General features: G+C 39.7%; 1 protein-coding gene across 1 annotated transcript in view; it reads left to right on the top strand.

Moving 5' to 3' along the window:
* The first annotated feature begins 257 nt into the window (after positions 1-257).
* Positions 258-27403, top strand: part of PANK1 (pantothenate kinase 1) — a 53257-nt gene continuing 26111 nt past the window's right edge. The window contains exon 1 of the mRNA XM_063102838.1: positions 258-942. Coding sequence (XP_062958908.1) covers positions 258-942 — 685 coding nt within the window. The remainder of the gene's footprint in view (positions 943-27403) is intronic.

Genomic DNA, 27403 nt, shown 5'->3' with positions numbered 1-27403 from the left:
CGCGCGCACACACACTTACGGGGGGGAGGGAGAGTATGGAGGGAACAACGTGAGTGACCTTGCAAAGGAATCTAGCCCACTGAAGACAGGATTAGCAAACCTGAAACCTCTGCAAATATTTGTCTTTCTCCCGAATTCCTCGCGAAGCTGCTCGCTTCTCTCCCGCCTGGCTCACCCAGTCGCCTCTCGGCTCGCTCCGCCGCACAAAGCCCAACCCGCCCATCTCTTCTTTGCAAACCCAGAGAACTTCATTCCCCATGTTGAAACTCGTCGGCGGCGGTGGCGGGCAGGACTGGGCATGCTCAGTGGCGGGGACAGGTCTGGGAGGCGAGGAATCCGCGCTTGAAGTCGCGAGGCCGCGGGATCGGCTAGAGGCTGACGGCGGGGGCCCCGCCTGGGGGTGCGCGGGGATCTCCGATTCCGCACCCGGGGCGGGCATGCTCCAGGCGGGAGCCACGGGGCCGACGCGAGGGAGGCAGGGCGCGGAGGAGGTGGGGGAGTCTGCGGGAGGAGGGGAGGAGCGCCCGGCTCGCCATCCCCCGGCGCCGGCTCTGCGGCTGCTGAATCGGAAGCTGCAGGGAGGATCCGGGAAAATAAAGACACCCGAGAATGACCTCCAGCGAGGCCGCTTGAGCTGGGGCCCGCGCGCTGCCCCGCCAGCCCTCGGCATGGGCGACCGCGGCGGGCAACTGGAGCACTCGGCTCCGCACTCCCCAGGAGCCGCCGCGGTGAATGGGCTACTGCACAACGGCTTCCACCAGCCGCCAGTCCAGCCGCCGCTCGTCTGCCTCCGGGGCCCCGTGGGCGGCGGCGACGCGGCGTCTCCGCGCCACCAGCTCGTGCCTGAGCTCCAGCCGCAGCTACCGCTCCCTCAGCACGACTCCCCGGCCAAGAAATGCCGGCTGCGGAGGAGGATGGACTCGGGAAAGAAGAACAGGCCGCGTAAGTCCCGCCGGGAGGGGAGGGCAGACGCGAAGCAGGCGCAGCGCGCGGGGCTCCGAACCCGCAGTGGCGGGGACAGGCTCCGCAGCGCGCCCCGTGCGCACCAACGCCGGGGATCGAGGGACTGCCCGGAGGGGGCGCCCGGGACTGATTGTTTCCCCAGAGACGCTAAGGACTAAAGATCGTTGCCTGAGCCTGCCCTTTGCTTGCTCTTATCACCAGAATGGGCCGATTGGACACGGAGCTGGTCCTTAAGTCACCGCTCTGTAAAAGGCGAATGAACTGCCCGCGCTTCTAATTGGCCACTGGGAAAATGCATGTGTGTGAACATTTGGTGAGGTACGAGAGTGGGGATAGAGCAAAAGGAATAGCCCAGGCTGCCCTTTTCCTTCTCGCCCCTCTCCCTTCTCAGAGCGAGTCTTCCTGGGGTTGCAGCTCAGGCCACCAGCTTGCCCCTTGAATCGCAGAATAGCCGCCAGCATCTTGGGTCTATTGGCGAAGGCAAGTCTGGAGGCGTGGAGTTTGACAACCCCCCAAAATCACAGCCTATGAATTGCTGTTTTCTCGCAGCCAATGAGAAGGACTGTTGGGAGGGACACACCCACTGATACCATGTGGGCCGGAACTATGTGGACCAATGAGGATTGGAAATGGATTTTTTTTTTCGGGGAGGGAGGAGACAGAATTGAGGGTTTATAATTGTAATGTACAGCGCAGAAAGCCGAAGTGCGTTATTGCACAATCCAAAGCTTGTATATAAAATGGTAGTTTGTAAAGAGCACCTTCCCCGCAGGACGTTCTGGGGTGTAAATTTGTAGGTCGAGGTTTCAGCTGGTTTTTCTTATCTGAGCCGAACCTCATTCAACTGGTTACCTCTTTGTGGGTGTCTTTAATGAAGCTTATAAATGGCAAAAAGCAAAGTAAGTAGAATGCGTGATTATAAATGATGGCATTCACACTTGCACCTTTTGCGTGTCGTTTATTGTGTCTGATATAGGGAAATTGTTAAATAGGTTTTGGATTTCTGTAAAAGTTTGATATTTGGCAAACAGCATAACACCTTTACTTTTTCCTATTTCTCTTTTTATTTCTTTTTGACTCTTAGCTTTTCTGCTTGAGTTAAAGTTTCTGAGACTTTGGAAAGCACTTTAACATGATTGTGGGTGACTCTGATACTTGTATTTTATAGGTCCGAAATGTTAAGGTTGAAAGTTCAGGTTTTGTGTGGAACTTGGAAGCAATACAGCAGATTTGGCTTTGGTTGTAAGGAAGGCATCCAAGCACCTGAATTTTTATTTATTTCTGTTTTTGATACTTGTTAGAAAATGACTTTCTTTTATGAACTTAATATTGATTACCTGTGATTTATTAATCTATTTTACTTCTTTTGAAACTACATTTTAGTTATTGCTCTGATCTACATTAACAAATTGTACTAGAGTTCAAAGTCCAAATAGCTAAAATATAATGAAAGACAACTGTATTGAGTTTTCATTTAATCTTACTAGCTTGAATGGTCTGTGTTTAATTAAGCATATCACACCTCTTGAAATAATATTTGAGAAATTGAAAACATTCCAACAGTAGCTTTTAGACTGAGAGAAAGTAACCTGAGCCTTAACTTGTGCTTGCAAACTCATAGGAATTATTTTCAAATACGAGAAAATATAGCTATTTGCTCGTGTGCTTTGGGTCAGCAATAAAAGTGGTTTGTATTCCTTACAAAAATAAAAATCTTAGTTGTTCTAAGTTTAGTGACCATGATAGTTGCTTATAATTCTTTTAAGAGGATTCATCAAAATTGGCTTTTCATTATCCTATCATGTTTTCTTTTCTCAGATTTGAACAGACATTTGGGAAATAAATTTTACATGTTCCAAGGAGTCACATTTGCTCTTTTCACTACCAAAATTCCTTAGTTAAAACTGAGTTTAATTTAATATCTTTGTACCTTGCCTATTAACATTCAGGTATCTTTTTGTAAAAAGAAGTATTGCTCGATCAGTTGATATTTAGGTACTCTGAGAGGAATCTACTTAGATTTAAGCATATCCTTACTTAAAGTTAAGCCTGTTCCTATTTCCTGATGACTGACAGGTTTTTCATGAGCAATTATTGCAAAGAGCATTTGTGTGCTTTCAATGTGACCTTTGAGGGTATGTTGGTGGTGAAACATCAAACTGTACAAATCAGTAATTCCTACTTACCAGTTTACATCAGACACTGTCCAAACCAGATGTGTGTTAGGACAACCAGTGATATCACTTCTAAAGGCACCTGGAATGCATATGCAGATAGGTGTGTTTCTGTTTGGTAATATTTTTGGTAGAGTGCAATATATAATAAAATACTTCATGTTTGAAAATGACGAATGGAATAAAATAAACAGTTCAACATTTTCAGATTTAAAAAAACTAAATCTGACCTCTCAATGCAGAGACTATTAAAAACATCATGCAATCTAAAAATCAGATCAGTGTCAGGTTGATTTTGCTAAACCAGGAAAGAAGAATATTGTCCACAGTTATCATCTAAAGTGTCATTGCCTCACTCTACTCATCCTTGGAAGGCTTTTCCAAGACTAACTGCTTCATCTAGTTGCCCTAGTTACTTTACCTGCCTCGGCTGCTTAGCAGTGGTGTGATCTCAACCAAGTTACTAGCTCTCGTTTTGAAATGCTGGAATTGGACTAGGTGATCTCCAAGTGTTGTTTCTGGTACCTTCAGAATTCTATGATACTTCAGAGCTCTGTACGGGAATGACCTGTGCACTAGTTATCCGCTCTGCCATGACTTATCATTTAATTATGCATTTTTTTTTTTTTGCCTTGTGCTGATTGCTTTGTGTTTGTTACTTGTCTACCCAATTAAATTGAAGTCTGATTATAGATATATATTTTTTCTTCTATGCCTTACACCTTGGGTACATCAATGTATATTGATGTCACTGAAAAAACAAGTGACATCATCACCACCTCATCAAGGTAACCATTTCCATCCCTACAACAGACTTTGGCAATAGTCTTTTGATGGAGTTTCCATAAGGCATCAGTAGGGAAATTCCTTTGGTCTGCTCCTTGGTATGCTGATTCTTTGAAGCATATTTAAGTAGCATCTCATGGGGTCAGCTCATTTACCAAATATTTTGAAACTAGTGATAGTCCTGACTAAGATGCTGTGAATGCCTAATGTGTTGTAAATGGTGTAATGATTCAATGCCCTCCCACCCCTTATCCCCATCACAAGGGCTTGGGTTTGAATCTCAGCTGGAAAATAAGAGCCAGTTACTTAACCTCTTATGTTTTAGTTTCAGTATCAGTAAAATGGAGATAATCATACTATTTCATGGGGTTGATGTGAGGATTAAATGAGATAACATACACAAAGAACTTAGATTCCAGCTTGGCATATAGCACTTGGTAAATGCCAGCTCTCATCATCACCTCCCTAAGAAACACTGTCCACCATTAATCTACAAAGCAAGACAATGGAGCTGGCAGATACAAGCTCAGACTGACTTTCTTAGTTTAAAAAAAAAAAAAATGCAGGCCTAGAATAAGAAAGACCAAAAAGTTTTATCTGATTAGCTATAACACTCCTAATTCCACAATTATTGTGTCTGTCTTCCTTCCTTCCTTTCTTACTTTTTTTTTTTTTCCTTTTCTCCCCTGTTTACTGGATAGTATAAAAATGTAGAAAAAAGTAGGAAAAGCATTCAGGGTCCCATCACTCAGAGAAAACAACTGCTTAAAATATGCCATATTTTAAAGATAATTTTTGATCATACTAACATAAGATTTTGATAACTTTTATTTAAAAATTTTAGTGTAAGCATTTTCTTATGGCATTTAGGCATTATCCTTAATGGTTATATTATATTTCCAATATTCCATTAGGTGGATATACCATAGTTTATTTAACCTGTCTTTTGTAGCTTTAGGCTGCAGCCTGCGTCTCTCTCTATATCATGAAGCACACACACACACACACACACACACACACACAAAGTATTTGAATTCAAACCTTGTAGTCTTGGTTAGAACTTGGAGTATTTTACTGTATTAGAAAGCAGAAGTATTGCAGCAACAGCTTTGTATATAGTTCTTTCTACCTAATAAGTTATTTTCAATAAAATTGGTGAATACATACTTTTTAGGGGAGAAACAGAAAGGACACAGTATTATATAGATGTCTTGAAATCCTGGATATTTTAGGCATCATGAACACTGTTTAGATAAGCCACAACTCTACTGCAAAAAGAATTCAAAGGAAATAACTGAGTCACAGAATCCTATGCTGCAAAGGTAAACATTTCAGCATCATCTGAAGGGTTCAAGGACATGTGCTGCCTTCTTCCTTCCCGGTGTGCGGGAACAGGCAGGGATCACAAATGGATCCATGCAGTGGCCTTTTGAGGGGAGGTTCCGACTTCTCAAATCATCCAAATGGAACATCCAGATAGCAGAAAATGGGTTAGAGTTCATTATGCACATAACACACTCATGGGTACAAACTGAACAAACCCAAATCTATTGTCAGTTTTAGCCACCATTGTGAAAGTATAAGGCTTCAATTCAGGATATTTAGCTTTCGACTGTAAAGGTGCAAATTACCCCTGAATCAGGCTAATAAGAAAAACCAGGATAAAAAAATGAATTAAACAGGGAGAATTTTCTGGTTATATCTGCATTCAGTGTTGTATGTGCCTTTTTAAAAAATTTACATGATCAACCCTTCTACATGGATGAGAAGAATTGCAAATTCAAGAACAAAAGACTAAAATGGAAAGTGGGAGCACACTCTATTATTGCTACCTTCTGGAACGTGGTCAGATTCCCAAGTTTGTCAATTAAGTTATGAATTGTACAATACACATTTGAACTGAAGATTAAGAATTTAAGACCCAAGTGTCCAGTGTCTAAGTGGTTAAGGATCAGGATTCTGTTAAACACATGCACACTGCTTTTCCTCCAAAAGGCCTGTAAGTGAATTTCAACATTAATACAAAGAATATTTTCTTTAGCACGGTAACCAAAGATGGAATACTGCTGTTAATTCTTAACATGTAGGACATTTAGCAAGTGAATAAAACAAAACCCATCATGGTTTGGGAGACAGAATAAGCAGGGAAACAAAGTATTGGTTTTAACTGATTGGTGTGGTGGGTGGGTGTGTGTGTGTGTGTGTGTGTGTGTGTGATAGCCTGACTTTTAATATTGTGTGTGTATGTATGAAATACAATCTAGACCAGTTACCATGAAAATAAATCAGGGTTTGACTTCTATTATATTTAATTGTTTGTGCTTTAACTTCAATATGTAAGCCAGTATTCACCTTGGGATGACATATTTTGAGTCAAGTATGGAAAACTGTTCAGTGTACCCAGTGCGGCTTACAGAATTTCTAAGTAGACCTTTTCTCTAGATACTGCAGCTGTCAAGCTTGGTATCTCATTACTTAATTTCTGACATCTTTCAGATGTTTTGAGTTGGTTAATCACGTGCGTGTGTGTGTGTGTGTGTGTGTGTGTGTGTGTGTGTGTGTGTGTGTTTTCTCCTTGGGAATGTATTTGAGAGCAGAAGATGATTGTAAGGTGTGAGGCAATGTTATTTTTATAGGCCATTACATCAAAATAATGATCTCAGCCTCTAAGAGATTTAAATATAGTTTGAAAAAAAGGTAGAAAAACTCATGGCAACAATAGGTACGTATAGTAGTAGCTTGAATGTACCTAGCAATGGGAGTAGCTATTATTGAGCAACGGCTATGTACCTGTGTTCTTTAATCTTTTTTGCAAAAGCATGCAATTACCACCCCCACTCTCCATTTTACAGGTGGGGAAAGAGAGGCTCAGAGAAGTGAAGCAAACTGGTCAACGACCTGTAGTCAGTGAATGGCAGGGTCAAAATTTAAACACAACTCTGTCTCCATTGCCACCTGGCTTTCTTTTCTGCCACAATAAGCTTATTATGTATGTTTGGAAAAGGAAATGTATTCTGCAAAACTTCCAGAAAAGATAGGTGTATGTGCTCTGTACACCTTTGGCAAAAACCTCACTCCTGTGTCAGTGGAAGTAACAGTACATTAAGAAGCACTTACTATGTGCCAGGCACTACATGGATTATCTCATCAAATACTCCTAGCACCCTATGAGATAGGTACTATCATTGTCTTCCTTCTATAGATGAATAAACTGAGGGCTCATAACTCACAGTAAAACTATCTCAATTCAGATTTTGACTTGCTGGGCAGGACCCTAGTGGGTTCCCAGAAAGAAGTAAGTGTGGTTAGTGTTCTATAGTGGAAAAAGCTTTAGAGCTATTAGACCTGGATTCAGATTCTCATTCCACTGTTTACTAGCCGTGTCGCCTTAGGTGCAATTCTTAACTTCTCCAAGGCTCACTTTGTCAAATAGAGATAATGGTGCCCACCTTATCAGTTGTAGTGAAGACCAAGTGTAGAAAATGTATATAAAGTGTATAGTAGCATGCCTGAAGCCTGGTATATGCATAGTAAAAGATATCTTACTATTTGCTGTGGTTTGACTGTGTCCCTCCAAAAGCTTGTGTTAGAAACAATCCACGACACAACAGTGATGGGAAGTGGGGCCTAATGACAAGTGTTTAGGTCATGGGGCTCTACCATCATGAATGGATTAATGCCAATGATAAAAGGGCTTCAGGCAATGAGTTCAATCTCTTGTGCTGTCTTGCACATGTGTTCTTTTGCCTTTCTGCCCTTCTGCCATGGGATGATGCAGCAAGAAGGTCCTTGCCAGATGCAGCCTCTTGATCTTGGACTTCCCAGCCTCCAGAATAGAAAGCCAAATACATTCCTGTTCATTATAAATTACGGTTTCAGGTATTCTGTTATAGTAGCACAAAATGAACTAGGACACTATTAATAGTAGTGTCCTTAATATTAATAAAGGCCATTTAATGTTAATAATATTGCTGTTATTTAGTCACAGAGGCTTTCAAAAGTTTCTAAAATCTTAGGATTTCTATGAACTCATCTTTCCCTGACTGGGAATCTTTTGGGGACCAGATTTCAGAGTATCGTTGAACCTGACCTGATATCATCTCCTGAATACAAGCTCCCCTAATGCTCTCTGATGTTTCTAGAAGCAGAACACATGGCCTGTGTCACAAGTCTTGACCTCGTCACTTTCATAGATTGCCTCATTGCAACTCCTGAGACCAAGTACAGCATGCTCTCTTTGAAGAGTGATGTTAGCAACTTAATGAATAAGAAGACTGTGTAATTTATTTGACTGTTAATCTAGTGTCAGGACAAAGTTATTTTTAAAAAAGGAAGTGTCCTCCTTTGATCTTGACTGTTTGATATCTCAGCCCTTGACCTACGCAGATATGCACAAAGGAGATGAGGATTAGAAAAGTGAGGACTTTTCCTTTTAAAAAAAAAACCCATGAATTGAATAGGACTTCAGAATTCAGAACAGCTGTGTCCAGTTCTTGGGTCATTTTTTAAATTCGTTTTCCAGGGTTTGAAAAAAATGGCCTTACAAACTTTGTCCTGGCAGATGATGAATGAGGTAGATATTTCTGGGTGCGTGGTTGCCTTCAGCGCCAAGCATGTGGACCTTCTGGTGCTCCTGGCCTTGACTCTCCACTGAATCTTAGGTTACAAGGACTTTACATAGAGACTCAGGATAGACTGGACCTGTATGAACCTCTGTGAGCTGTGTGGCCAGCCTGGGCACTGTCAGTTACTTAGAACCTGCTGGGGCTTCTGAACAAACAATTCCTTCACAGCCCAAGGGTAGCCAGTCCAGGGGTGAGAGGCAGGGGTGGACTTCGTTGACTTCAAGCCTGATAGGAGTCAGCAATATGGTGAGGCTTCCAGCAAAATGTAAGCAGTCTGTAAATGTTATTTATTATTGGTGGTGGTGGTAGCTGTTCTTCTTTATACTAAGTCAAAATCTGTCTTCCCATAAATTCTTCCCTGTGTTTCTTGAAAATACAGTACATCTATCCATCTTCTACATGACAGCTCATTAGATATTTAAAGATACCTGTATTATCTTGACTCTTCCTCTGGGTCTTTCCTACTTTTTTTTTTTTTTTTTTTTTTCTTTCGTGACCGGCACTCAGCCAGTGAGTGCACTGGTCAGTCCTATATAGGATCCGAACCCGCGGCGGGAGCGTCGCCGCGCTGCCAGCGCAGCACTCTACCAAGTGCGCCAGGGCTCGGCCCTCTTTCCTACTTTTTGAAGAACCAAGACCTACACACTTGTCTGCCAGACTCCACCCATGTGATTCAGTACAGGTTGTATTGAGTTGCTGACAAGTATTAAAGCAAGACTTCTTTGGGTTGTCATAAAGGAGATCAAGTAAATATTGACCTGAATGGCCTTGAACTCTGAGGTTTAATGATTCTCAGGGGACCCACAGGGACTGATCAGTTTTTATTCCTTTGGGCCAGACACTGTGTGCTGGACTGTGGAAGTGATACTGGGTTCCATGTGACTCTAAATTGGAATGGAACCTGAGGCCAGTTGCCTGGCTGGATTTTACTTAGATGCCATCACAGTTCTGGAAGTCACTAAACTCTGTGTACGAGTCAGGACCTGAACATTAGTTGAGTCTGGAGACTGTTTACTATTCATACTTCCCCAACTACCTTTGTTAAAAATCTAAGGGAATGTTATGTATTTAGGATGTTATGTACAAGGAAGGTAACATAAGTTTGGCCGAGAAGATAATCACATCTTCTTAACTTTTATGGAAAATCCTCTCCCTTTTGTGGAAGGTTTTTACTATGAGATAGGATTCAAATGTGATTTATTCTTTGAGGTGACCACATAATATTTCATCAACACTTTTGAAGAGTGGTAGGGGTACCATTAATAATTATGCCAGGACCACAGGCGTAAACTGGGATTATCTTAGGCAAACCGGGAGTCCCAGTGAGTGGTGTGCTATAGAGCCAATTTATACAGGCTCTGGGAGCTGACTGTACACATTACTTTCCAACGCTGCATTCAGTAGCCTTATGTTGGTAGCATGAAATTGGCCATGATGGATATATTTACACCATGGAAATGGCAAGCACTGAAAATCAAGGCTTTATTTTTATAGAGCCAGTTGTTAAACATTTACCAGCACACCATTGACTGGGACATAGTTCACAGAAGAGGCTCAGAGAAAAGTCCCAGAGGGCATCAGTTATCCCAGTTGAATTATTGAAGCATTTTAGGTAGTGAATAGGAGGAAAGGTCAGCGTGTCCTTTGCTACTTAGGACAATGTCAGAAGATGAAAAGTTAGATGAGGGAGCCTTATTCTCAGAAAAGAAAGTATTCTACAAATACTTGAGGACCCACTATGGTGTAAGGGTAGGATTTGTTTTGAATTACATTGTTTTCTGCCTCCCCATTCTCCCTCTTAAATTCCTACTCCAAATGTAGTTGGGCTCAGTGCTGGAGTATCCAGTAGGTAGACCAAGCAGGTGTCACTGTACCATCAGTGCAGCAGGGAAACTTAGGAGAGGAGAAGAAAGTAATATAAATGTATTTATATATATAGACACATACACATGCATGCACCAAAGTATTAATCACATGCAAATCATAACTTTGGACCTATTTATACTTATTTTATGATTCACTGTTGTTTTTACTTTTGAATGACTTGAGTTATTTTTTCATTGTGGATTGGAGGACACCAAATTTTATTCTTTAAATAGATGTAAATCTGGCCCCAATTGGCTCTCCTACTTTTCTAGGGTGATTTATAATTTATTTATGTCAGGGTGGAGTTGCCAGAATGTCTTCATTTCATGTTTCTAGTTAGGGCAGGCAGGTTGAAATTTGTCCCAACCAAGAGGGAAAGGAGTTTGGTATGTTTGGTTCCGTAAGCAGGATCTGTGAGGCAAAAAAGAGACTTCCCCAGTTGAGACCCATTGGGTGTTTACTCCAAAAGTAACTCATTGTGTTCTACTTGTCCTCTTATTTTCCTGAATGAGTATTTGGAGAGCGTTGGGATTTTAAAAACTCTTTAGTTTAGGAAAATTTCAAACATTATACAAAACTACAGTATAGTGCAATAAATTACCAATCTCATCACCCAGCTTCTATAATTATCAACTCATGTTCAGTCTTATTTTATGTATTACCTGCCAACCCCCTCTCCTCCCAAACTGGATGATATTGAAGCAAATCTCAGAAATCATATCATTTGAATATTAAATGTTTTCGTATATATTTCTAAAAGATAAGAACTCTTAAAAAACATAGCCATAATCTGTTATTTGCTGAAAAAAATAACATATTATATCTAGTTGAGAGTATAGCATTTTATGATGCATAGTTAGATAAATAAATTCAGTTATTCAACCTCAGTTAAAATTGTTACATCTCATTTGTAGCTAGATAAATGGAAACCTGATATTGTGTTGACCCTGGAGAATAAGTTTGGTTGCCCGCACCTGTTATTGTTTGTTTTTAATTAATTTTTAAGCATTTCTTGTAATCTGAGATTTGAAACCTTATTCTTGTAATGAAATAGATCTGTGCCAAAACGCTGTTTTGGGATTACCCCAGAATCACTGGGCTAGAAGTGATTAGTATCTTCTACATAGTTTTTGTGTTGAGATATAGATTAAGAAATAAGGAACAGTATTAAAAGAATTCCATGTCTGCTTTTCACTGAAGTCACTGGGATGGGGCCAGTGGGAGCCTGAAGACAATTAAGATGTAGGACTGGGCTCAGGCCTGGAAATCTGGAATTCCTGGATTCAGGGTTGTACTGGGGGTTTACAAGGAGAGCTATTGCTGAAATTTGTGAAACTTGGGATTCTGGGCAATATTTAGACCTATGACCCTGTATTTCAAGTTAACCACAAGAACAAAGAAAACGTTCTTGAATCTATTTAGTATTACTCTGTTTATTGAGCATTCCTGGGATTAAACGAGTTAAACATCAGTGAATTATCTGTGTAAATGCCAGAACTGGTTTACTTTTGTCAATTTTATGAAAATGCACTTTAAATGCATTTTATCCATCCATGGCTTCTTTGATAGAATTAGTACCATTTGATGTATTCTAATAATTTAAGAATATTATTAATATCAGTTTTTATACTGGGTTTTAATACAGGGAAGTCTTAGATAATGATGTACAAGGTGTTTGGGTTTGTTCATTCAATGAAATGGATATTTGTTATGCAACAGCTATACAAGGGCTGTTCAAAAAAGTTCACGGAAGCGTTCGTATTATGTTTTAATTCCATTTTTCCATGAACTTTTTGAAGTACCCTCATATGTAGTGCATAACTTTTAGGGGGTCCAAATGTTTCATTCAAAATTCTTCTTAAATTTTTTTGTCTATTTAAAAGCTGTCATTAAAAAGCATGCTGGAGCCCCTTAACTAAGGTTTGGGTGAGTTCCTTAACCTCTGTGAGCCTCTGTTTCATCATCTGTAAAATGGGCATAATAATTGTGCCTACCTTATGAGAACTAAATTAAATAATACACGTAAAGTTCCTAGCACAGTGCTAGGCACATAGTAAGCCCTTAATGTTAGTTGGTACAATGCTGCTGCTGCTACTGCTGCTGCCGCTGGGTTAACTCATTTTTTATAGGCTTCGAACAAGCTTCTTCTGAATTCTTATAGACCATTGCTTGGCAAGTTTGTAGCTCTGAAGTCTCACAATTTGGCCGATACGTATATGTTCCACATAAAATTGCACAAGCTAGTATACCACTTCAGCATAATGTACCAAACCCAATTAAATTTTAGTCAAGGCTTAGGCATATTTGCTTGGTAAATGCTTTCACTGTGGCTTAGGTCAGTTATGTAACAAGTAAATAAGTAACCTGTCAAGTCCTGATAATGCTGTCTTAGAGTTTTAGCACTTATTAAAAGGTTTAGATGTTTTTGTTTGATTTTTATATTTATTACAAGAAAAGTGAGGAGTTCTTGGATATTTTTAGTATTCAGCTTTTTTGTGAAACATTTTCAGTAAATCTTTCAAGCTACCGAATCGGATTTGATTCAAGAAATCTCTGAGACTGCAAAGAAAGCTGTTCAAAAAACAGTTGCAATTTACACCTACTCTCTGTGAATCAAGCTTTTCTCCATATTGTATAATCTAAACAAGGTACAGAAATAAATGGGTGCTGAAGTTCACAAAACTGCAGCTATCATCCATTATTGTTCTTATTAACTTTACGTTAAATATGTAAAATTTACTACTAATTACTAATTAAACATTTACTACTCATTACAATGACCATCACTTCTGCAACTGCCAGTGATAACTCACAAGGCAGCTGAGAGCTGGAAGGAAGCAAACGCTTCTGAGCAACCAAAACCAGTGTAGGGAAGTAGATAAGATTGGAGATGCTCATGCATTTTACACTTGGGGTACTTCCTGTGCTCTCAACCAGAGTCAGAGTTTTACAAGACTTGCTTTTCTGGTTTCTCTGCATTCATACGTAGCAGGTTCTAGATAGATATATTGCAGTAACACTGACAGCAGCAAGAAATTAACAGCATTAGCCCAAAAGCAAGACATAGAAAGCTGTGATAGAGACCAAAAAAAAAAAAAAAACAACAACAAAAACTCAATACTCATAGCAGCTGGGGAAGCACAAGTTTCAATGATTTCTGACGACATCAGTGTATAGTGGGCATAATAATTGATTATCCTACGACTCTGAATCATCAGAAAGAGCTTAAATTACATTCAGTCTATTTTGCTTAAGAATATGGGAGAATGAATCATACATTTTAGAAAGATTTCCTTTAAAAACTAATATAATTTGGCATTTATATTTTAAATCAAGTTATCTATAAGATGAGAGTAGTGAGATATAATTCACATACCATACAATTAATCCATGTAAAGTACACAATTCTATAGTTTTTAGTATATGAGGGTACTTTAAAATTTCATAGAAAGATTCATACTATCTTTTAATTCCATTTTTCCACAAACATTTTGAAGTACCCTTATATTCAGAGTTGGGCAGCTATAACTGCTATCAATTTTAGAACATTTTATCACCTCCCAAAACACATATTAGCCGTCACTTCTCTTTTTCCCCCACAACTTCCAACCCTAGACAACCACCAATCTTTTTTCTATCTCTATAGATTTGCCTATTCTGGACATTTCACATGAATGGAATCATATGTGATCTTTTGTCATTGGTTGCTTTCACTTAGCGTAGTGTTTTCAGAGTTTATCTGTTGTTATAGCATGTATCAGATTTTTGTCCCTTTTTGTGTGAAATAGTATTTCGTTGTATGGATATTATCACATGTTATTCATCTATGTTCATCAGTTTGAGGACATTTGGGCTGTTTCTGCTTTTTGTCTATTATAAATAATGCTGCTATGAACATTCATGCCCAAGTTTTTGTGTAGACATATGTTTTCATTTCTCTTGAGTATATGCCTAGTACTGGAATTGCTAGATCATATAGTAAGTCTATGTTAAACTCTTGCTGAACTGCCAGACTGTTTTCCAAAGTGACTGTGCTATTCCCAACAATGGTGTGTAACAGATTCCTACTTTTCTACATCCTCACCAATATTTATTTTCCTTTTTTTTTTTTTTAAATTAAATAACTATCCTAGTGAGTTTGAAGATGTGTCTCATGGTAGTTTTGATTTGCATTTCCTAAATGACTACTAATGTTGACTGTCTTTTCTCGTGCTTACTGTGGGCCATAGCTCTTATATCCCTGTGATACTAACATCTTTATGATTTTAAATTTTTTGTTAAGCTTCAGTTCTTGTCCAGTTAAATTATAAGTTTCTTGAATGGCTAGAAAGTATCTCTTCACTTTGCGATAGCTACCATGTTTAAGAGGGTGCCCTACGTAGAGCTGCCATTAGTAAGTATTAAAAGATTGTTCTAATTTAGTAATATCTAGTTCTAGGACAACTCACAGCAGTGTTTTTATTCCTTTTTAGATTGTTCTTCTTGATTATTGATCAGTCCTTGTGGACTAGAATTTAAGTGCCAAGGGGGCAGCTTCGCTGCCGCATCCTGACGCTGTTTAGCACACTTCCTCACACTGTCTAGCAATAGCATGTTGCTTTTCCTCCCACGGATTTGTCACCCCTTTTCCCCTGGGTGACGGAGCCACCAAAGATTACTGAAAGCCCATCTCTTCTGAGCAGTGAGAAGCCCTGAAAAGGGGTTAATCTCCAGGAACCCTCAAGATAGAGGCATTCCTTCCATTTGGGAAATTAACCCCGAATTGGGTTTCCCTTTCCGCATTTATTCTCCAGACCAGGAAGTTTCAGGAAGAGAACATAGGTGGGGTTTTTGCTAAGTACAGTTTAACAAGTTTAACAATAGAAGCTGTTAACATTCAGTAAGACAAGCAAGGTGACATTCCATAATGCAGTTTTCAAGAAGTTAAGTCAATCCACCAACAAAAGCTTGATCTTAGCAAACATTCTCTTCTTATAGCAATTTCCCAGTATCTTTACATATCAATCAGTAACCTCTGTCTTTGAGCCAGCAACCTTACTGTGTTACAATTCTTTATCTTACAACAGAGACTATAGCCTGGGGAAAATTTCCTGTCTTTTGCAAGGTTAATATTTGAAACTGCAAGGCTTTGGAAAACCAGGCCCTGTGAAATACATTTGCTTTATACTCCACAATAACAAAATAAGTACCTGTTCAATTGGTTAATGAATAAGCATGTAGTTGGTCTCCAGTTATTTGAGGTGGGTGCATGTGGTCCTGTCTTTATTTCAGTTTGCTTTGCCATTTGAACAGCTGGAACATCTTTTCTCAGCCCCTCCTCCCCCCAGCTTGACTTTAAAGATTTTGACTTTAAAAGTCAAGGCTAAAATAAATTAACAAAGCTCATTTCTGGTAGATCTGTTGTTCTGCCTGGTGGTGCCACCTAGCATGCTCTTCTCCCCGATGCCTCTTTAATTAACTGCTGCCTGGTATTAAATTGTCAATAGCATCCCTAGTGTGAGCAAGCATGCTCTGGTGACTTGTCAAGACAGAAAGCTAAACCTCTTGTGTTTTAAGCTGGGATTTATTTAAGCAGGTAATGAGATTATCATCATGAGCCTCAGTGCAGGGCATTAGGAGGCTGGAGTTAGCCATTGCTGGATGGACACTGTGATCAGCTCTGGTTGCTGAATGATCACACTGGAGATAGTCACACTGGAGATAGTCACACATGTGTGATAGTCATGTCCCTTGGCACATCTATGCATGGTCAAAACTATGGAATCTTCTTTTTAGTCCAGGGACTGTATTTTTGATGAAGAAGGTGGTGTAATTAAAGCTGAGGACCACATGGAGGGTTGATATTCATCTCCCGTTGCCTTTAGGTTGGCAGAACTGGCAGCTTCTTGGTGAGAAATAAGGGTGATGACTGCAGCTGTCTGTAATTGCATTTTCTTCTCACCTCCTTCGAACAGCCTGAGAACATTACAGTGGAATGGGAAACAAACTTCATCTGCCTACCATTTTTCCTTCTTACGACCTGGAACAGAAATACAGGGCTTGATTGCAGGGGAGAAGAGAAGTTCACTGGTCACTAGCTTGACATTCCTCTTTCTCCTCTTATTTCTTTCATAAGCGTGGCATGGAGAGGCTCCAGAACCTTAGGGAAGAAACTACGCTCACTGAGCTGCTCAGGGACATGAAGAGGAGACCGAAGGAAAAAAGTTTTTTTTAACCTCATGGGTTTAACATTTTTGGTCTCCTCCTCTCCAGCTCCATCTTGCCCCTGCTTCCTCCTGACCCAGATCCAAACTAAGAATACATTTACTGGTGCTATCAGAATGGCACCTTAGTGCATGGCTTCCTTTACCCCTGCAAGAGCTTTTTTTTCAAATCTTAACCTTAAACAAAAAAGTAACATAGCTTTTATGTTGGTGTTTCTGTTTGTTGTTCTGATTTCATGTGGTTGTCTGTCTCAGGATCAGTCGCATGAGTTGCAAATCAAAGAACTTCTGCCTGCGTGACCTAAATACATGAGTGCTGTTGCCAGAGCTCACTTCTTTATGGAGGAATGCATGCTTACCTTTAAAATGGCAGTCACTGGGAGAAAGGAGCCCATCAATAGAATTTAATCATCATGGATGGGTGATATCTAGGAATTTGAAAGCTGTATTTAAAATTTGAAGATCACCTGCGCCACTCATGTTGTAAATTTTCTATAGATAATTTCATTAACAAGAAGTTGGATGTGTTCTGGGAATGGGAACATCTGGTGGGGTGGTTGCTGTGCACTGGCTTCAGCTGTCAGCAGCAGAGTTCTGCCCTCACAGTTTCAAGCAAGGGCAGCTCATTCAAACTGTGATTTTTCTCACTTTAAAAACATGGGCCAGCTATTTACAGCATTCATTTTGATTCAACTAGAATAGTAGTTCTGAACTTGACCGGTGAGAACTACAGGGGCCCCTCACTGAAAACATTTTCTGGGGCAGCACTTCAGTCCCCCCTAATCAGAATCTCTAGGTGATGGCCTTAGAGTTTGTGTTTTTAACAAGTGTCTTAGGTGGTTTTTATGATTAGGCAAATTGAGAAACCATGCGGTTGAATATGGCCAGTTGTTTTTATAAGTAAATATAATTAAAACTTAGACTTTAAAATTTAGTTGCAATAAATACTAAAGTCGAAGTTGCTTTAAGGGAATGTGATTGTAAACAAATCATAGAAGCCTGATTCAAATTGCAGATGCAAAGTAGATTCTGGTATGGTACCATGCCAGTTCCAACCTCCGGTTGGGTGTGGAGCTAAATGTAAAGAGGCTAACTTTTGTGGGCCCCCAGCACTTCTGCCTTTGTGGGCCCCTTTCTCTATAAAAAATAAATAAAAATTTTGTTTTATGACCGTGTTGGTATAAAGACAAATGTATTCCTATTATAACATTTTCTTCTACCTGAAAGTTACGTTGTCTTCTGATTTTAAAAGACATTGAAATATTTTCCTGGGTGCCTACAGTACTGCAGGTCCTAGGCACTATGCCCACTGTGCCTGACAGATAAATTGGCCCTGCATGGAGAGGTGGTGAGATCCAGACTTTACTTCTCTCTGTTGCTGATGTGATAATACAGGGCTTCTCTCCTTGCCTCAGAAGTTTTGAAAGGAATCCTCTCTGTTCTCTTTTTCCCTCTAGCATATTAGAATATGATCGGCCCTTTTGTTCCTACCCTTGTCTGGGTGAGAGGGAGAAAGCTGATTGGAATCTGGGGCTGTGCCAGTGGAAGAAGGATTATTGTCACACAAGGATGTGTGGCCTTTCCCACAGTGATTCTTTCCCACAAACATGCCTGTGCCCCCTGAAGTGTGTTTTGAATTGCCAACTTTAACATAATTTTTGCCCTGACAATAGTGTAGGTGGGTAATCAGACCTCTTCCAACTCTAAATTCCTGCCTGAAGAAAACCTTGTGGTGTCAAGCTTCTAACTGGCTGAACGACTTTGCTCTTGGGTGTTAGGCTTTCTCTGCCACTCTTGATGGCTTGTGTCGAATGGATTATGGCAACAGGTTTGATATGTGTAGAGTCTTTCAGAAGACAAGAAGAAACTGTTGTTAGCATACTGTTTTCCATGTACAGGACCACAGATACGATATCTGCTCATTGAAACAAAGTTAAAACAATTTTTTTTCTTTTGCATTATTACAAAGAAATTTTTAGCTGAGAATTAAAAAATAACTCTGATTGTGAGGCTTAAATATGTTGATTATAAAATATTGAAAAGTGTCAGAAAAGCGAGAAGAAAAAAATTCACTCTAATCAATGATCCAGAGGAAACAACTGTTAACAGTTTGGCCTAAAATGTCTAGTCTGGTTTTCTGTGACCAAAAACCCATTTAATTTTTAGACAAAATTATGATCATGTAAAATGTACCATTTAATCACTGCCCTCTTCACCTAGCAATATAGACTATAATGAACATTCTTCTCACATTATTAAATGATGTCCTGCAAAATGATTTTAATGGCAGTGTGTTGTTCCTTTGTGTTAATGGATAATTCTCTGTTTAACCAGCTCTCTATTATTAGACAATATATTAGTTTTCCCATTATTATAAATAAAAGTTCAATGTGAAGTTTCAGACACACGCATAGTTTTTTTTTAGGGTAAAGAGTATAGAAATTTTGAGCTTTTTAATATACATTTTCAAATAACTTGATGGAAAGATTGTACCAGTTTACATTCTCATCAGTAGTATATCAGTGCTTATACCCTTGCCAACACTGGGTATGACCACGTGACTAACATTCAAACTAAGGAAATCTGGCATGCATTAATTTAAAAGAAACCATAACTCAAGTTTCTTTGCATAGAATATCAAATGCTTAACAGATTGCTCTGTATGCAATAATTATGGATTTCTTTACAGTGTTACAGAAACCCTTTTATTAAATTTAACATTTACGACTTTCTTCAAGGTCCTTAAACAGTTCTTAGATTTTCAGCTGTTATACTTTATGCTGTTAAAAGTATGGTTTTGGAGGACTGTGTGTATTTAGGATGATGGAATGTGAGAAGTAGACATAACTTTGGTGATAGGTTAATCTCCCTCCATATACAGATTAGTAAACGGCTCAAGTAAGAAACTTGCCCATACGAATTCTATCTGGTGGGATGATCCCAGTTGCAACAGCTCATCTCAGACTGCCCTAGCAAAAATGGGGAGTTTATTGGCTCTTGCAACTGAAAATGGGTTCTAAAACCTACTGACTATCCAAGGCTGACCTTGGATAATCTCCTGATCTAAGCCTCAGTTTTCTTATGTATAAACAGGATGTTGGACTCAACCTAAGGTTCCTTCTACCTCTTAAAGTTAAACATTTCTGTGATTATATTAGCAAAGAATTACATTATACTATCAACCAAGTTCACACATAATGAAGGTAAGGCTAGCCCTCAAAGATAGGAAATTTTTAAAGAAATACAATTCTGTTACGTACTTGGGTCTAATTTAAGTTTTGTTTTGTTTTGTTGTTTGACTTATAGAGGTCATTAGGCAACTTGAATGTATAGTATTCCTTTAGTGTAAAAAGTATCTTTGAAGCACTTTAAAAGTCTCTTTTCTGTTAATTACACAATCCTCAAACATTTTTTCCATCTTTTAGTTTGCTTCACAAATGTTCACAAGTAGTGGAGAAAGAAATTTCAATCCTGCAGCTCCCTATGCACAATTTGGTTGAAACTTGAGAGAATTGTTATGTTCTTGGCAGTAACTTGTTACTGAGCCAGACTCATGCCCTAAGGAGCTAATCTCAGGTGCCTAATTAACATTCGGGAAGAAACACTGGCATTAGGGATTCTTGCCTCACCAGGAACACTTGTGCCTCACTAGGAACACTTCTGAAATTTCTATGGCTGGTTATAAGGAAACTCAACATTTAGTTTTCTACACCGTGAAATCAATAGGACGTCCATTTGCTCATGTCAGGGTCCCTTAGCTCTTTAAAATTGCTTCTTTGTAGGGCTGGCTGGTTAGCTCAGTTGGTTAGAGCGTGCACTTATAACACCAAGGTCAAGGGTTCAGTTTCCCATACAAGCCAGCTGCCAAAAAAAAAAAAATTGCTTCTTTGTTAGGAAACCTTTTCTGTTTTATTTTTTCTCCCCTTGTCTTTGCTCATTTATGCTATTTGGATTTCACTGCATACCATTGAAATTTACTGCAGGAAGCCTAAATGCCCCTCAGAGACTATTCTAGTGTTCTGAAAAGGTCTTTAAGAAACAGGCTTTGTTTTAAAGCCATCGACTACCAATTAAGTTTTAAAATATTTTCACCACAGTATTTGAAATGCAAATTCATTTCACAATTTTTGGCTTTTTATGTTTTTGTTGGTTTGTTCTTTTGGCAGCTGTCCAGTACAAGGATCTGAGCATTTCACAGTTTTAACTACTACCAGATTGACAATCTTGGTTTGTGTTTGGAGAAATTTTTAGACAGAAATAAATATAACAGGACCTACATACCTTTTTTTTTTTTTTTTTTTTTTTGTCGTTTTTTCGTGACCGGCACTCAGCCAGTGAGTGCACGGGTCAGTCCTATATAGGATCCGAACCGGCGGCGGGAGCGTTGCCGCGCTCCCAGGGCAGCACTCTACCAAGTGCGCCACGGGCTCGGCCCTACATACCTTTTTATTAACACTCAGCTACCACATGTTCATCGGTGATAATGACAGTCTCTTTTATCTGGTTCTGCTGGAGAGGGAGGTTTCCAGGGAAAAGAAATAGTCAAAGATTTTGATGAAGGATATACCAGTCAGGATAGGCAAGGTTATCCTGCAGTAACAAATAACCCTCAAATCTCAGTGGCTTAAAACAACAAAGATTTATTTCTCACAATACAAGTTCATTGAGCGGTGGCTAGGAGCCCCTCTGGCTGATCTTCACTCTGAGACCCAGATGACAGAGCAATCACTATCTAAATTTTGCTGATAATGGTAACATAGAAAGAGTCCTAAAGGGTCTCACATCAGCCAGAAGTGCTCTTGCCTGGAAGTGACATACACCACTTCCATTCCACAACTCACTGGCCAGATTAGGAACATTGCTCAGCTCAATTATAAAATGGTCAGGAGCTGCAGTCTGACTCCATGGGCCTGGAAGGAAGAGACCAGAAGTATTTGGCCAGCAGCATTAGTGGTATCACAATTTGCTCTTCTGCATACCACATATTTGGCTCACTGTCCCTCTTGCAGGTGAAATACATTCATCCCTTCCCCAAAGGAGACCAACCCAAAGTCCCACCCAGTCACAAGATCTGGATGATGCCAAATTTAGGCTCTAAATTAGGTGATAATACAAAGTCATTTCTACATCAACTTTGGACATGGTTTCTCCTGATGTAGAACTTCTGAACTAAAAAAGGCAAGTTATCTGCTCTTCACCCCCCTCTCACACATTGTGTATTCATATATAATGGTGAAACAAAATTTGGGAAACTCAATATATACTCCTATTTGGAAAGAAGGTGAATGGGAGACCAGCAGTCACTGGTCCTTGTGTAAAGCTACTTGTACCTGCCCGTAATCCTGCACTGACTGGGCCAATTGCCGAGCTAGGGCTGGGTCTGGCGCTCCCAGGCCCCTCAAGCCCATTGTCCAGACTGGGTCACAAACCCTTCACATGCCAGGCTGGGTCACCAGACCCCTCACACACAGGTCTATGAGCTAGGTAACCGGCCAAAAGGTCCTTGGAACCATAGGTTCGAGAGCATGGCCTCGCCGGGTGGACACCCAAGGCACTAGATGCCAGCCAAGCCATAGAACCGCACATGTGCACTAACTCCACCCACACACAACTTATTTACAAAGAATGTACTGCACCACCCCCAACCTGACCAAGGTGAGTGGGCCTGATTTAATTATTCTATCTTCCCAACACCTTGTCATTAAAATGCTGAAGTATTTCTGAAATCCCTGTGAGCTCCCCACCTTGTTAGGTGAACAATGTTCCTTTGGGTTCCTGATTATTCCTGGAAGGGCCTCCCCAGTCTGTTGTTCTCTTGAGCTCTCAGCTCCACCCCTTGGGAGGTCTCCTTTTCCTGCAGGCTCCTTGATCACATCTAAATTGAACACTGAAGAACATGCCCTCCTTAGAGGCTGAGCTGCTTTCTCTGCTGCTTCCTGACTTTAGATCCTCGCGGGGGGGCTCAAGAGTTATTTTACTTCTTGAATGGTTTTCCCAGCCATTTTATGTTCTGGCACATGGTTTTTTGGCGGTACGACTTTCTCTCTCTCTTTTTTTTCCATTTGATTCTAGTTTATTGCCATATGCCAACAGTCAAGCCCTCAGTTCTTTTCTAGGTGTACTTTTTTATTTGCTGTATGCCTTTGTGTTTTTGCTTTGATGCCTTAATTGACTTAAAGGATAGTAGAACCAGTCCAGCTTTGTTGGGAGAGCCATACCTTTAATTTCTTTTTCCCTGAGCTATTCTAATTGAAAGAGGTAACTGAGAAGCCACACCTTAATTGAATCTTTACTTGGAGACATCTTAACCCTTTCAGTGTGCAGTGAGTGTGATAGCCATTTTCTTCATTTGAGAATTAAAACGCGAAAAGCTAAGTGCTAAGTGCTAATTAACTTTTTTCACTCAAAAGCTTTCTTAGTTTTATTTTTTATCGGCTAGGAAAGAAAAGTAGCTGCGTTTTCCAACCCTGCAAATCCCACTTTATGGACTCTATTCCCTTTCTTTTGTGTTTGTAAACCAGCCAATTATTTCCTGAGCTCAGCTTGCTCTTTTTTTGGTTACACCTTTTAAAATGCACCCAATAGTAGCCAATAGTAACCAACACATGCTACAAACATTTGACTTTCAAACTCTTTCACTAGATCTGCTAGTTCTTTAGGTCTATTATCTGCCTTTCAAGTTACACACGATTGTTTTACTAAGTGCTTTGCCAATCTCCAAAATCCGTGTCCTTACTCCTGCTGCCTGAGCTCGAAGCCAGTGTCGCATTTTTTGTTGTTGTTAAAGCTGCATTCCACTTCAAAAGTCAGTCAGAAAAGGCCAGGTTCTGTTGCAGCAACCAAAAACACCCAAATCACAGTAGTTTAAAAGTGTTCTTTTGTGCTCATGCTATATGTCCTTTGAGGACTGGTTGTGTCCTCACTTCAGGATCTAGGCTGACAGATGAGCCACTAACTGGAATGTTTCCCATTGCCGTGGCAGAGGCAACGTTTTGGAGGGTCTCATGCCTGTAATTAAATGCTCTAGCCTGGAAGCGATGACATACATATCACTTCTTTTCACCATTAAAGTATTTCTTCAGCATTGTTTTTGAGCTCTTATCCAATAAGATGTCTTTTGAGACAAATAAATATAGTTGATTCTTATAACTATATAGTATTCCATCAAATGTCACATTTTATTTACATATTAATGGACATATAGATTGCTACCAGTTTTTCATTATTACAAATTGTTGCAGCAAACATCTTTGTATTTGTCTTCTAGTGCACATGTGCAAGAATTTCTCTAGGAAATAGTTCTTTTTATTCTTTAAAATATGCTGAACAAAGATGCAGTTACAGTCAACCATTTTATCTGTAGCACTTTGTTTTATGAATATCTGCTGCTAGTTTAGACACTCCTCACCATGGTGGAAATTATTTTGAATGAGGGGATAAGGTTTATTTGAGGAAGTCTTCTTGTGAGGTTTGAATCAGGTCTCCTGCTGAACATTGCTAGAAAGTGTCTAGAAATTTTTTTAAGTGACATCTAGTTTGAGAAAGAGGAGTAAGAGGCAAACATAAATATTTCGTATCTAGAACCAACATCACTTCTGGCAAAAACAGAACAGGCTCTTATCAGTAGTTCAGCTGAATTTATCAAAACATCTGGACATCCTGGATTAAAGAAAACATGAATCAGGGATGAGAGCTGCACTAGGATGTTCTTCCTTCTCCTTCTCTTCTATTTCTAGTCACAGTGTAGGTTTACGGCAGCTTAGGTTTACTGATCCCAGTATCAGGAAGATGAATAAAACTGTACATTTAAAATATGACAGTGCCCTAAGACCGAAATTTAAAAAAAAAAGAAAATGACAGTGCTCTGAAATAGCATTAAACTGTGAAGAGCATTACATTTTTTATGAAGGAAAGAAATGAGCATAAGTAAATAAAGGCAATTTCTATACTTAATAGAAAACTAACAAACATTTAAACTGATACAGTAGTTCCAATCCCTGTCCTTTTTTGCCTTAACCCAAACTGCTGATGTAACATTTAACTGAATATTCAAAACTACACTTTTTGTTCCATGGTTTTGTTGAGTTGCCAACAAAAGCTTTGAAAAAGCTCCAAAATAAGCAGAAGTGGAGCAAGAAGAAAAAAAACAGGGTTCCAAATTACTCATAAAATGTTTCAGTGACCCCTGCAGCATTTTTCAAAGTAAGACTTCTTTTCGGTTGCCCATACTTAGTATCCAACCAAATAAAATGTTATGTGGCAGTTCTTTCTTCCAGAAGTCTGGTAAGAGCTGTGGCTGGTTGAATACTGGATTTCTGGCAGAACTAGATTATTTTCTGGGTTTTACACAACTTGTGTCCATACTGTGCTGAGATTATCTTTTGTTTTCCATTATTGCTGAATTCTTCTTTTCTTATTTTTCTGCATGTACCAAAAGTTCTAAGTGTAGAATTTTCTCCATTCCCTTCCTTGGATCTCTAGCCTCCACCCATACATCCTGCTCATCCTGCCACCCACTATCAATATTAACAGGCTGGGGGCCGTCTGTACCTTTCTACAGGCTCATATAATCATAAACACATAGAGATTGTCCTTCCTTTTTCTTCCTTCTCTCCCTCCCCTTCTCTCTTCCTCTACTCCTTTTTTTCTTCCAAATCCAATGGGATAAATATTTTATTTACACTTCCTAGGCATCTCTTGCTTTTTCTCATTAACAGAAGATTGGGGAAATCTTTCAAGTAAGCTGGAGTAGATCTCACTCGTTCCTTTTAATGGCTGCCTGATATTCCAGTGTGGACGTCATACATTTCATTGAACAGTTTCCCTGATAAAGGGCATACAACTTTGTTTCCAGTTTGTTTTGTTGCTGTTTTCTAATTTGTCCCCTCGAAAGGGTGCTGCAGTGAACATTTTTGTTCCTTTCCTTGAATACTTGTGCTTTTTTTTATATGGCCCAGGAGAGACGTTAGTTGGGTTAAACATGTATGTGTACTTTTAATATTAATACATGTTGACAAAATCTTTCCAAAATGGTTATCCTAGCAATGTTCCAGAATTCCCTTCCACTATTCCATCCAGTAGTAGTTGTCTTCCCTGCTCTGATAAGAATGGATTACAAATGCAACATTGGCTGCAGAGCCCAGGCACTTGTTAACATGCCATAGCATATTTGAGTGGCATTTAAAACTCTACAGCAAAAGACTCTAGTCCACCTTTACAATTGGGAGTGCTTGTGATTTTTCTTTTAAATTTCTTAAAGAATTCATAGAAGGTTTATACAGATGGGTAACTGGAGACCATTCTAATGCAACCCATTCATTTCACTGGTAAGGAAATTAAGATCCCGGAGAGATGGAGGAAATTACAGTGAGCTAGTTCCTGGCTGCTGCTCCTGGGAAGCAGTTGTCCTGAATCCTAATTAGAGGCTTTACCTATTACACCATGCTGCTCCTACACTGTGGGCTATGACAGTGAATTTTAAAGAATGCACCAACAAACTTCATCTGTGAGCTGAATTGACTAGCAGGGATGAACTGTTTCTGTTTTTTTTATTATCTCCTGCTAGGACAAGCAAGCTTCCTAACCTACACTGGGCTGTGTGAGATTTGCTTTGTAAACTTCCACAAAGATAATAGGACATTTGTTAACTTGGCCTTGTCAGCAGAATTTGTTGCTCTTAATCTTTGGGCATGGGGTTGGAATTTTATTTTTCTAGTTTCTGCTCACCAAAGGTGGAGCAGCTGACTTGTATCTTATAAAATAACAACAGCAGGCAGAGAAAAGAAGATTTTGTTTACAGGAATGGTTTCCTGCTATGCACCTCGCCCTCAACCCTCCTGAATAGAAAGCTAAGTAGTAGGGGTGCCTAGAAACAAAGACCTTCTGTAGGTCCCATTTATGTTTCTGGCAATGTTGTATGCCCAGTTTGATAGGTATAGAATGTGCAATTTGACAAGGGCTCATATGGATGTTCTCTAGGGCTGCAATAAAATAAACTTTTTAAAAGAAGCCATTTTTGCTTGAGTCGTTAAACTCGGTTTTAAATTACAGTTTCAGATTTAGCCAATGGATTCTTCTGAGGGAAATGAAAGAGGAGACTCCAAAATTTGGGTTCCCATTTTGGTTTGCCCTGTGTTTATTGCAGAGTGTTTAACAGCATAGCATTAACTTTCCATGCTGTCTCTATTTAAAGTCACCCTGTTCAGGTAGCGTGTTTTCTTAATAACTATACAGATAATCACAGAGAAGATTCATTTTGTCTTAGATAAACATCTTGAGCGGATTAAGTATATATACACCTAGAGGCATACATATATATATGCCTTTGTGTTTCAGATCTGGGTAAGAGCTGTGGTTATTTATGGGCTTGCCTGTCAGTGGCCTTTATTCCTCTGGTTTAGTAGTTCCCAGACCTGAAGATTGGAACCACTGGGGAACTTTAAAAAAATACTCATGCTTGGGTTCCACGCCTGAATTAAATCAGAATCTGTGGGAGAGGAAACTAGACATAGAATGCTAAAATCTTCCCAGGTGATTCTAACATGCAGCCAGGTGGAGAACTTCTGGGCAGGCCATTTGGGATGGAGAGAGTGTCTCTGCTTAATGCAGAAAGAAAGCAGAGGTAACACTAGCTGTTCTTTTTAGAATTCTGTAACTATACATCATCATGCCTGTCCAACATCGCTCATAGTTTACTTTCCTCTCCCTTTCTCCTTCCTATATATTGTGTGGATTAAAACAGTGGAGTCACATCTTATAAAGTCAGCTCATAAGGCAAAAATTAAAT

The sequence above is a fragment of the Cynocephalus volans genome, chromosome 7 (genome assembly GCF_027409185.1).
Source record: "Cynocephalus volans isolate mCynVol1 chromosome 7, mCynVol1.pri, whole genome shotgun sequence".
In the NCBI taxonomy this organism is placed as follows: domain Eukaryota; kingdom Metazoa; phylum Chordata; class Mammalia; order Dermoptera; family Cynocephalidae; genus Cynocephalus; species Cynocephalus volans.
Note: the sequence above shows the minus strand (reverse complement) of the source record. Positions and strands in the feature narration are given on the sequence as shown.